The sequence below is a fragment of the Eurosta solidaginis genome, chromosome 1 (genome assembly GCF_040869045.1).
Source record: "Eurosta solidaginis isolate ZX-2024a chromosome 1, ASM4086904v1, whole genome shotgun sequence".
Classification (NCBI taxonomy): domain Eukaryota; kingdom Metazoa; phylum Arthropoda; class Insecta; order Diptera; family Tephritidae; genus Eurosta; species Eurosta solidaginis.
Window position 1 is genome coordinate 273,118,134 of NC_090319.1, and position 12,755 is coordinate 273,130,888.

Below are 12,755 nucleotides of genomic sequence, written 5' to 3' on the forward strand. Positions count from 1 at the left end.
AGTTCGGAGATAATAACATCGACGCAGTAATTCTGCTGCTATTCATGATATCGTTATTGTACGGATATGATTTATACTTCATTGACTCAAATGAATTGATGGCATATGTATGTTTGTATGTAGGTGTAGCACATCCGCAATGTCCTTTCCCACAATTATTATTATTTTTATATATACACAGTTGTATATATTTTTATATTTTTATTTTCACTTTTGTAGTATTAATCATGTTTTTCTTGAATCGACTTAAAACTTAATTATACTCTTGCGGCCGTGATAACTCACATTTACAGCATAAGGACATATGTAGAACATGGAAGTAGTAAGATAAATCTAGTGAGTTTAGGAAGGGCGCGAAACCTCTTTACACAACTCGAGGGAATAGGAAAGGGGACGTGATAGGGAGAAGAAAAGGGGTGGCGAGGGAGAAGGAGGAGGAGGAGGAAATCGAAAGGTAAATGGAGAGGATGAGTTAGAGGCAGAGGGGGAGGAAGAGGGAAAGGAAGAGGAAGATGAAAAGGAAACGGTCTCCCATGTGAACCAACTTATGACTACGCCACTGTTCTCATTCTGCGAAATTTCGGCTCTTCCGCTATGTGAAAGGTCAGCTGACCATCAACTACTCACATTTGCAGTTACATAAAGGTAAAGAAGTATACTTTCCCTTAACTCGAATCTGTTCATATGGTTTAATATTTGCATTTTAAATCCAGCTTCCGCATAAATATGCGAAAGGGGAAAATTGTAAATTTTGCACGAACGCGTAGTGCGCGTCAATGCCAACGCCAACGCCCACGCCATTGCTAAAGCTGTGAGTTCACAACGTCTTGTAATTAAATTATCAGTTAATAACTGCCGTTGGCCTTTGGTAGCTCAGTGGGACAAGAGCGGTTGAACGGTTGGTGGTCATACCAATGCAATGATTGTGTTTTTGTTTTTGGTTCGTCCTTCCTGTTACATTTTGTATTTTCTGTTACTTAATATTTATTTGCATATGCGGTGTACGTGCTGAACTCACGTGACACTCGTACTCGTATGTAGTTCATTCGGTAATTACTAAAGTCGTGATTCTCATTAATGATCTTCAAGATTAAACGGTTTAATGCAGTGAAATTCGGTAATAAGTACCTGGAGTGTGGTTATTAAGCAGTGATTCGATTCAAGTAAATATTGGAGTGGAACTTAACTTTCTTCTTTGGTGAAGTTCATGGGTCAGCTTGTTAAGGGTAAATGAAAAGAATATGTTTGTGCATTGGATTATGTGCAGAGCCATCTTAAAGCTGTTAAGTAGCATCAAGATTTGTGGTTCGGCGTGAAACCAGGTAGCATAAAGCTCATCCTGTGTGCGTCTTTATCGATGAACTTTCCAAAAGAGTGTAATCCGAAAACATTGAAATGTAACATTTAGATCAGTCGCACCTCTTGCAGGAGGTAAATAGCAGAACACTTTCGCCTTGTCGCTTAGTCAGGTAGTAGAGGGGTGCCGAGGTTTCCGTTTATCTCTTCCCCCCAGCTCTGAACTCAGTTATAAGTCAATTCTACCGCTTGAAACGATAGTGCTGTTTGGGCACCCTTCCGGTCTATGCAAAAGTAGCACACAACCTTTCCGCACTTTATATGCGAATACGAAAAGGAAAATATCCAGCTACTTCAGTTCCATTGGTATCATCTTTTTACGTACGCTGTCAAGAGCTAATCTTCAAGGTGCAACTCTTCTCTCGCTAGCCGACTGAGATGAAGGATATCTCTCGCTCTTAGTGCCTTAAGTCAAGCAATGATCACCTCCGGCTTTAAACCGATGTGTTAGCCAAGGTGCTGCTGGCGTTCCTTTGGTGAGCACTTCTACGCAGCACACGGATCGTCCTACGTGTGTTTTTGTTGTTTTTTGTTGTTGTAGCAGTGCTTCGTCTCATACAATAGCTGCGACCACTCACAAATTGTCATGAATATCCTCTAAAGGAAGTCTGAGAAAACTTGAAGTATCAACCGGGCATACACTATGTATGTAGGTGTTTATTTCAAAGTATTAGACTTTCAGAACGAGGTTCGCCGGTCAGATGCCATATTTCCCCATATTGCTTGCGGAGATGAATTAAGTCCCTGGGAGGCGGGGCCTCTTTAATCAGTTGTCTGTTGGGATGGCCAGGTTTCTGGGTATTCAACAAAAATTCTTTGTTCAGCATTTCGTTTCCCTCCCTTATGAGAAATACTCTCGCCTCATGGGTATATTGTGCTCTGGGATATAAGAAGACAACCCGTAGAAGTTATGAGCGGGTATAGGACACCACCCTGAGGCACCCCTTGCATAAATCTTCTGGAGTTTGATGTTATCTTCCTGAGCTGCACCGACGCCTGCCGTTCGGACTAATAATTTGCGGTTCACATTTTAAGGATAGGAGGTGGACATTTCCAAGTCTTGCAGATACGTACCGTAGTTTCAGCTAGTTCAACCCCACCTTCTGTGCTGGCACTTTTCATATAGCTTCCAGCCAAAGGGGCTATGGTGTCGAATGACCCAGCTCTAGCTGCAGTCTGCGTAGTTTTCGTTGTTGATGATAACCACACCGAATCAGCATTTAACGTCGACGACTTCCCCTGAAACCACAGTCACTTCTGGATGGTAAACAAGGATTAAACTGCCCCTGATGGTCCCCCCGCTATTCCACTGGTTGCGCATGCCCGAACAGCAGCGCTTAGATACTCCCCGCTGTTGCTGTAACAATTCAAATATCTTCGTCCTCGATGCTTACTATGATGGAGGTTCTTTCGCTCGATATTATCACTAATGAGAAAACAAAGTTCTTGTAATACCCTGGAAAAATTTATTCTATGTGAAGTCCTTGAGTGAGTTCAGTCTTACCCAACCCACTATGCGTCAAAAGAATAATATTGTGACGAATATTAGCAACACTAAGGCATACTATCATCTCTAAGCCGATACTAAGCAGTTGCTTCTATCTACATAAACAATCATTATCAATCATTATGTCTACACATATGTACATACAAGAAGCAGAGCGATATGCACAAACACATGCATATTTCTAAGGTACTCACAAAAGTATGCAATCATCGGTAGAAGTATCACTCACATATACACGCGCATATGAGAAGCTATAAACGTGCATCTGTAGTTTATAGCTGGTAAACAAGTACTAAATTCTAGAAGAAGAAACGCCTAGAAGTATGCGAACGTATAAAAGGAGTTAAAGTTGAGTAAGCAGAAATCAGTTTGATTTAAGCAAGCTATTGGTTGTGAAGTATCAGTGTTATTGTGAAGTACTTTAATAAAGGCCGTTTTGCATTATTGAATATTAGAGTTATTTATTCAACAGTTTAGCGATACGAACGTAAGCAGAAGGTGTAAAATAAGCGAAGTTTCACTAAATTCGTTACAATTGGTGTCAGAAGAGGAATTGTTGAATAAATTCCGAAGATTGTAGGTACAACAAGGACATGGCAAAGTGGACTGAATTGAAGATCCAGCAACTGAAGAAGGAGTTGGAAAGCCGTGGATTGAATACAACCGGCAATAAACTCGAACTTCAGGCACGACTACGAGAGGCAATGGAATCAGAAGGATTTAACGTGGAAGAGTATGTCTTTCATCTTGATGGCGATGAAACAACAAAAATTTAAGAGAAAAACGACACATCGCAGGCAGTTACCAGCACAGACTTGAACATGATATTGGCTGCAATATCTGCACAAACATCGACAGTAACATCCAAGATGGATGCACAGGAAGCACGCATAACAGAAATGTTATCACAAATATCCACAAATATGGCATACCAACTGGAATCACAGGAGACACGTATCTCAGAGATGAGTCCGAATATCCGAAACGTCGGCACAAATTTCAGCACAGGTATCATCGCAGATCTCTGCACAATTCGAAGCGCATAGAGACGAGAAAATAATGCAGTTTGAGAAAAAATCGAGGCCGAGGTGGATGCTTTGAAAGGACGTATCCAGGAGTTGCAACTTAATCGTCCGGCTGCTTCAGCGAGTAATACGAAGGTAAAAACTCCATCTTTTGACGGTTCTGTTCCTTTCCAGGTCTTTAAGCTAGAGTTCGAGAAGACTGCAGCAGTGAACAACTAGAATGCAGAAGATAAAGTTCCTCCACTGTTCGTGGCATTGAAAGGGCCTGCAGCTGAAATCTTACAAACAATTCCAGAGTACGAACGAAACAACTATGAAACATTTATGAGCGCTCTAGAGAGGCGATACGGAAGCGAACACAGGAAACAGATATACCAAATTGAGTTGCAAAACCGTTACCAAAAATCGAATGAGACTTTGCAGGAGTTCGCATCGGTTGTCGAAAGGCTGGCCCATCTAGCAAATGCCGACTCACCCGTGGAGTACACCGAGAGGGTAAAAATCCTGAGTTTTATAAATGGAATACGGGATGTCGAAACGAAACGTGCTAATATGCGAACCCAAAACCAATATTTGCTGAAACGGTATCCCATGCACTTACTCAGGAAACTGCCTCACTTCTGTGTAAGCCAGCGTTCAAAGCACGCCGTGTGGAGGAAGAACGGCCAGACTGGGTGAACACAATAATTGGCAATAAAAAGCTGAAAGGATCGCAAAAGCGGAGTGAAAGAGTTATCAAATGCTTAAAATGCGGGAAGCCCGGTCACATTGCACGTCATTATGATCTTGATCCTAATGGTTTCAACAGCATGGGTGGTCTTAATAACAAAGCTGGAGGGGATGAGCAAGAGCGAGTAAGATGTAGAGATCGAAAGCTAGCTCCAGCTATTGAATGTCCTGTGATATCTGTGTCGCAAATTGGAAGGAAATCAAGCAGTCTTACCGTCAGAGGGAATGTGGATGGCAAAGAACGTGTACTGACTGTAGATACGGGCGCACCTCATTCCTTGATCCGATCTGATTTGGTCAAGTAAAGCCATTACCTGGAGCAAGGTTGCGTACGGTCACTGGCGAGTATAACCAAGTACGGGGAGAAGTGATCTGTGAAGTCTTAATTGGGGAGGTCATGGTTCTACACAAATTCATTGTGGCGGTGATTGATGATAAAGTCATATTGGGAGTGGACTTCTTAGTTGACCATGACATTAGGATCAATATGCAGAGAAGGGTTATGCGTTATAAGAACTAAGATGTACCACTCAACTTCAGTTTTGAGAATGGGTTCAGCAGGAAGCAAGTGCTGGTGGAGGCGATTGGACAAAGACCACCAAAGTCAAAGGCAGTAGGTCGGGCAAAGATTGATGGATCGAATGGGCCAAATAAGGCGAAATCAACGGTACCTGCGAGACAAACACTGGCATTGACAAAACAAAATGGACGCACTAAATCGAAGGAAAGAATTTCCCAGAAAGAATGCAAGGGTAGTTTCACGCCAAGGCGCACTACTGTTGTGAACCATCAAGACGATACTGATGATGCAAAGTCAATCCATCCAGATAAGGCTCTGCGAAGTATTCCAGGGGCCAAACAATAGAGTGTGAGGCAACGAATGAGGATAATAAGTACTAGGATTAAAAACAGGTACGACAAGAACAATAATTCGGAAGGTTTCCGGGAGGGAGATTTGGTATACAACCCTCACCGGCGGAAAGGTGTTCCATCCAAATTTTGGTGCAGTTGGGAAGGCTCGTACAAAGTTGTGAAGAAGATCAGTGATACCATCTACCTCATACAAACCATTGGGAAACCACGAAATAGAAGGGTGATTCATTTGGAGATGCTAGCAGCGGTTAGATCGAGAGATTTGTCTGATCGGGACGAGCATATTGAGTGAAAAATTGTAGCCCATTGTGAGTCGGCTGATTGAATCTTGTCAGTGCGGACCCAGGCCTCGTAAATCTAACATTGACCAAATTTTCACTATGCGCCAAACCTTGGTAAAAATCCGCGAAACAAAAATTGACACACATCACCTCTCAGTCGATTTTAAAGCCGTCTACTGACTAAAAAACTAACGCTGAGTAACACCCTCAGGTCATTCAAAATTGAGAAGGACCTCTTCGAGCTGTTCGAAACTAAGCATAGCTTCAGACAGGGTAACCCCTATCGGGCGATTTCTTTCATTTGATGTCGCAAAAAATCGTTCAAGCAGAACTTAATCTGCTAGAACAATACTCCATAAATGCGAGGAATGACTGTCATATGTTGACGACATTGATATAATCTGCCTGAATGCCCGCGGCATAAGTTCTACTTATTCCCAAACTGAAAAAAAAGCGGAAAAATTGGTTTGATGGTAAAAGAGAACAAAACGAGGTACCTACTGTTATTAAGCAAAGAGTGAGCGCATTTATGCCTTGGCAACCACGCCACTGTTGGGGTCCAGCATTAACACAAAAAACAACATTAGCTTTGAAATTTAGTGAAGAATCACGCTTGCCAATAAATACTACTTTCGACTATGAAAAGTACATACAAATCACTTATCGTAGCCTGCTGTGTGGTGCAGAAGCATGGACCATAACAATATGAGATGGGGGAGCTCTGGAAGTGCTCGATATAAAAGTTCTTCGCAAAATTTACGGAGATCTACGCGTTGGCGACGGCAAGTGCCGAAGAAGATTTAATGATGTGCTACACGAGCTTTACGCAGACATCATATTTAAGCAGCTACTTTGGCTAGGCCATGTTATGCAAATGAAAGATGATGCTCCGGCTTACACAGTATTTTTATCCGAACCCGCCTATGGAAGGAGAGGAAGAGCGCAGTCTCTACTCCGCAGGAAGGACCAGGTTGGTAAAGCGATTTTAGTTATTTTGATGTCACCAATTGGCGCCAGTTAATTCAACGAAGAAGGATTGGTGCGCCTTGTTCGACGGTCATAACCGTTTTGCGTCTATTAGGTAAGTAAAAATAGTATGTATGTACATCGTTTTCTTTTGCTGTTTTTCCGGCAGGGTGGATAATTGGTATATATTGGAACGGTTTTCCGACATTCCTTATCAAATTTTTACATCAATATAGACAACCCCACCAGGAGTTTCACTCTAATAACGCCAGTTTTTCATATCATTACTTTATATAACCTTAAACCTTAATTATATAATTATTCAGAATTTTTCAGTTTCATTGGCGGCCGCCATGGTGTGGTGGTAGCGTGCTCCGCCTCCCGGCTTCAAGCCCCGGGCAAAATTACATCGAAAATTTAGAAAAAAGTGTTGTAAATTAAAAAAAAATTCTTGCTAAGGGAGTCACACCTCGGCAGTGATTTGGCGAGCACTCCCGATCTGCCATGAAAAGCTACTCAGTGAAAACTCAGATACCATTCAGAGTCAGGCTCAAACATGTAGGTCACGTCTCGTCAATTTGTAGGAAAAATTAAAAAGAGCACGGCGTTATCGCGCCTGGCATTTATGTTTTATCAGTTCCAATTAGCCAAAACGATTAATTTCCAGAACAATCATCTATGGTAAATCAAAATCTAATTAATTTGATTAATCTTAAAGCTGATTAATCACAATCTGATTAATAAGAAAACTTGACGGGTGCATGAAAATCGCGAGGTCTTCAAGTCTTGTTAGTAAAATTTAATTTAATTTATTTGAATTAAGTGGGGGAAAACATTTATTTGAAGCAATTTTAAATTTATAATTTATTGAATAATTTGTGAAAAATTTAAACAACGTGACATCAGGATGGACAAGGCGACAAATTCCACTCCCGGGAGAAAATGCTTTGAAGAGATTTACAAGGTATAATCGCGGTCGCCCTGTCCGTCCTGATGTCACGTTGTTTAAATTTTTCCCAAATTATTCAACAGATTTAATTTATTTTGAAGCAAACAAAATTTTAATTATTTTTTTATTTTGAGGTAAACCGTTACTGTATTATTTACCAAATTATGACCAATCAATCGTTTTGATTATTTTATATGTTTAATCGCGCATTCCTTAATAAAAGTAATTAATTATAAGATCGCGAGTTTGAATCGAGCTCAAGGCCTAACGGTAATTATTTTATCATTATTGAAAAAAATTTAAATTAGAATAGAAGAAAGAAACATTTTTTTTTTCTTTTTTTTTACGCATGTGCCAAAGCTCGTATAGATCCATTCGGGAACTGCTAAATTCCTTCATAGGCAACGTTTAGGCGCCGCTGCTATAACCATTCAGCTATTCAGCAGCGGCGCCTAAACATTGCCGATGAAGGAATTTAGCAGTTCCCGAAATGGATCTATACAACGAGCTTTGGCAGTTGTCTAAAAATTGTTTCTCTCTTCTATTACAATTTAAAATTTTTGAATTAATAACAATTTTATTTATTTATTTATTTATTTATTTATTTAAAATACACATATAAGACATAGTCTTTTACAGTGCCATATTTGCTATTATTCTTATTACTAGTACAAAGTAAGTTTAAAAGCTAGAAACAAAAATAGAAGTAACATTCAAACCATACAGCATATGTTCCATGGAGGTAAGTAAAAAAGAAAAAGAAAAAGTAAAATACAAAAGAATGTTCAAGAACAAAGGGTGCGATGTACAGCTAATTTGAAGCACTTAGAATTTGATTCTAATTTTACTTTATTAGGCAAAGCATTCCACAACTGCACAGCCCTAACGAAAAACATTCTCGATGTTACTGAATACTTAAAATGCGGTACAATTAGATTGCAAGTACGGGATGATTGTGCGAAAGTAAGTTTTACAAAAAGGCATTCCGGCGTACGAGAAAAGATAATCTTATGTATAAATATTAGTAAACGACGGTCAAAGAATGCTGATAAACTGCATTCAAGAATAGTTTTTGAGAAGTTCGAAATATGATCATATTTCCGTTTAAGATAGATATATCTGGCACAATTATTAATCAGTAGTTGATATTTGTTCATGGAAGCTTTATCCAGGCAACCATATATCAATTCATGGTAAGATATTATTGGTATTAATAGACTTTTGACAAGTTTAAGTTTTATATCTTCTCGAATAAAATAAGCCGTTTTCCATAAATGCCTTAACATATAATATAACCTACTAATTGAGGAATTCACATGATCAACACAAGTTAGGTGCTTATTTAAGATAAATCCAAGAGTTTTGACATTCTTCTCATATTTCACAACACTTCCATTTATAACTAGCGGAGAAATAACAATGATAATATAATTATTGTTAGTCCTTGGGCTCGATTCAAACCCGCGATCTTACAAATCAGTAGGCCGATATAACAACAAAAATTGTAATTAATTATAATTATGAGTCATCACAATAAATATTATTTAAGAATACTAATATTTAATACATAATATCAATTTTATATTTTAATAATAAAAGTCACCCTAATGTACATTGAATATTTTTTTAGTGTTTGTTTGAATCTATAAATATCTTGCTCACAGTTTTTATAAAAACTCACCTCAATTCTCCAAATCTCCACACCAGGCTTCTGACCTGCATTAACAAAAGCTTGATTTACCACCGGCTTCATTGTTGTTGTTTTTCACGTCAATCACTATGAGATGTCAATTTCTTTTTCACACGTTTGTTATTTTTTTTTCGACACGTTTTCTTGTTGCCGGCTCTAATTGGCAGCGGTCAAGGTTAAAGCGATAGGCGGCTAAAAGAAATATGAAATGAAAATAATTTTTTTGGAAAATATTGGTAATTAACTATGACCATTTACTTTTCCATTCACTCCATTTTTAGTTCAATTGAAATCAAAACCTTAAATACCTTTAAGTTTGTTTCATTTTTGTTTGCAAAATTTTTAAAACAAACGCGCCGACAATAATGAATGTCAGCTGCCACTGCCACTATTTTGCCTACAGAAATTCAATTATCCGTCTATGCACATGTGTACGATGTAGGTTGTATGAAAGTGAAATTTTTGACATTTATCCATTTTCCTCGGGATATTGCACACGCATTTACATAGAACTCGATGAAATCATCATTAACACTCAGTAATGAAAGAGATGGGCAACGATGAAAAGTGAAAGTAAAAAAAAAACTATGTCTCCTATTAGGACACGTGGGCATTAGGGTGTGAAAATAGATTTAGTAGGTTCTAATAGTACAAGAATGAAGGTTTTGCTCGAGTTCAGTTGAAATATTAACGAAATCCTTCATTGATAAAATAAAAATAAATGTAAGGCGCGATAGCCTCCGAAGAGATCTAAGGCCCAGCTTCTGTTCCAATTTGCATCGTGCTCCTCTTGATTTTCCTACAAATTGGCCGGACGGGACCTACATGTTTTATGCCGACTCCGAACGGCATTTGCAAGACATATGAGTTATCACTGAGAGCTTTTCATGGCAGAAATACACTCGGAGCGCTTGCCAAACACTTCCGAGGGGCGACCCCGCTTAGAAAAATATTCTTCTAATTGAAAAACCTTTTTTCTAAAATTTTGATGTTGCTTTGCCCGGGGTACGAACCCAGGGCATACGGTGTGGCAGGCGGAGCACGCTACCACCACACCACGGTGGCACTTATCCTTCATTGAGTGTTTGCAAAAACTTTATCGTATAATTAGAATCATTTCTCAACAGTATTATCAAAAACACCAATGTAAATGTTTTGTCTCTACACCAGGTGCCACTGTGCGCTAAGAATTATGGAATTTTAGAATTTTCTTTCTTAAGAACTTTGAGCAGAGAGAAATCATTTGCAAGGTTATAATTTTTTATTAATTTGTGATAAAGCACGGTAGTCCTCTACAGGTGACTGTGCAAAAACAATCGCAACAAGCACCAATAATGACGAGGCGTGTCTGACGAACGAGATGTTCGAAACTAATATAACTGAATTTATCTATTAAAGAAGGAAATTCTGATAGAGGGGGGTGTAAACAACAAAAAGTTTACGTTAAAGAGTATAACGTCACTGAAGGGCGCACCCACAGAAAAACGTACTCGTCAATCAAGTGAAGAACTGTTAAATTATGATTCATTTTGCTTTGTTAATTTTCCAACAGGTTTGATAAATGACGGATTTGGAACGATTGTCGGTCAATCCTTGCCAAATTTCGGTTTGGAGAAAACCCGTTTTCTGTGGTGCGCAATCTCAGAACGAAAAATTACACTGATCATAGCGTATCGTCGAAACCGGTTTTTCTTCAAGCCAGAATTCGACAAGAGATAACGGAAAATCAACCAATAAACATCAACTACCGAGGACTATAGAAAGGGGAAATGACCAACCTTAAAAGCAAATTTGGTCCTTACTATGCAGATACAGAGTTCCGCTCAGCACTCTAGATGGAGAAAATAAAGCGTCAAAACACGAAGAGATGAGTAGCGATGAGCTGATGAATAGGATCCACTGCAAGTACAATTTTTAAGATGAAATTCACTGCAGAAGTTGTTTTAGATAATATTGCTATTGCATCCCCGTGTACGTCTCTCGCCTAGTATTTTCTTAGAATGGAAAGCGTGTACCGAAAAAATTGTATGAGAGCTCTTCGAGGTTTTTACCGACAACAACATATTTCAGCGAATATTAACACAGCGGCTACGCTGACGAGGCCATATTATGCTAAAGCGATCCAGCCAATGTGAAAGCTCTACTAGACCCTGAATTAACAGAGTACTATCTCATTTTTAATAAAACCCACTTCAAAAATTGATACTAGTTGTGATCATAGTAAGAACCAGTGCATGGAAGATCTCGGTTAGGCGCTCAATAGTTAATACCTAAATGATTGATTTCAGAAGGTTCATTGTCGTCTAGATACTCTAGCAAATTTTGTATCTAAAAATTGTATGCAATTGTGTCGAAAAACGCCTAATACATTTTGACTCACCATAATAGAAATAAGTGTGTTTGATGTAGGACATATGTACATAAATATTTTCGCACATGTTCACACATACATACGTTACAAATACGTTCGTCCCATACACAAACAAGCCCACGCATATAAAATATAATTTATGTTTTTTTTTCTGGCAGAATCGACCGAAGCTCTGCTATGGAAATTTTCTTATATTTGCTACCAATGCTTTCCAAGTTAATAAACAGCTTATGTGCGTATGATCGTGGAAATTGTAGATATGTATGTTAATACATAAATATGTTACTACACACTAGAGATATACGCCGCCGCCGCCGCCGCCGAATGTCAAAAATATCGGCGCGGCGGCGGCGGCGGCGTCCGGCGCGTACCTATGTTTTCTATATTTTCTTCTCGTTTAAGACTGTTAATGCCAACGTTTTTATACTCAGTTCAGCAGAGCTCACAGAGTATATTAACTTTGATTGGATAACGGTTGGTTGTACAGGTATAAAGGAATCGAGATAGATATAGACTTCCATATATCAAAATCTTCAGTATCGAAAAAAAATTCGATTGAGCCATGTCCGTCCGTCCGTCCGTTAACACGATTACTTGAGTAAATTTTGAGGTATCTTAATGAAATTTGGTATGTAGGTTCCTGGGCACTCATCTCAGATCGCTATTTAAAATGAACGATATCGGACTATAACCACGCCCACGTTTTCGATATCGAAAATTTCGAAAAATGGAAAAAGTGCGATAATTCATTACCAAATACGGATAAAGCGATGAAACTTGGTAGGTGAGCTGAACTTATGACGTAGAATAGAAAACTAGTAAAATTTTGGACAATGTGCATGGCACCACCCACTTTTAAAAAAAGGTAATTTAGAAGTTTTGCAAGCTGTAATTTGGCAGTCGTTGAAGATATCATGATGAAATTTGCAGAAACATTACTCTTATTACCATATGTATGCTTAATAAAAATTAGCAAAATCGGAGAATGACCGCGCCCACTTTTTAAAA

General features: G+C 38.9%; 1 protein-coding gene across 1 annotated transcript in view; it reads right to left on the reverse strand.

Annotated features, from left to right (window-relative positions):
* The window catches only part of LOC137237310 (gelsolin-like), an 89,539-nt gene that overhangs the window by 63,057 nt on the left and 13,727 nt on the right, over positions 1 to 12,755 (reverse strand). The window contains exon 2 of the mRNA XM_067760786.1: positions 9,368 to 9,568. Within this exon, the coding sequence (XP_067616887.1) occupies positions 9,368 to 9,439 (72 nt within the window). The 5' untranslated portion in view covers positions 9,440 to 9,568. The remainder of the gene's footprint in view (positions 1 to 9,367; positions 9,569 to 12,755) is intronic.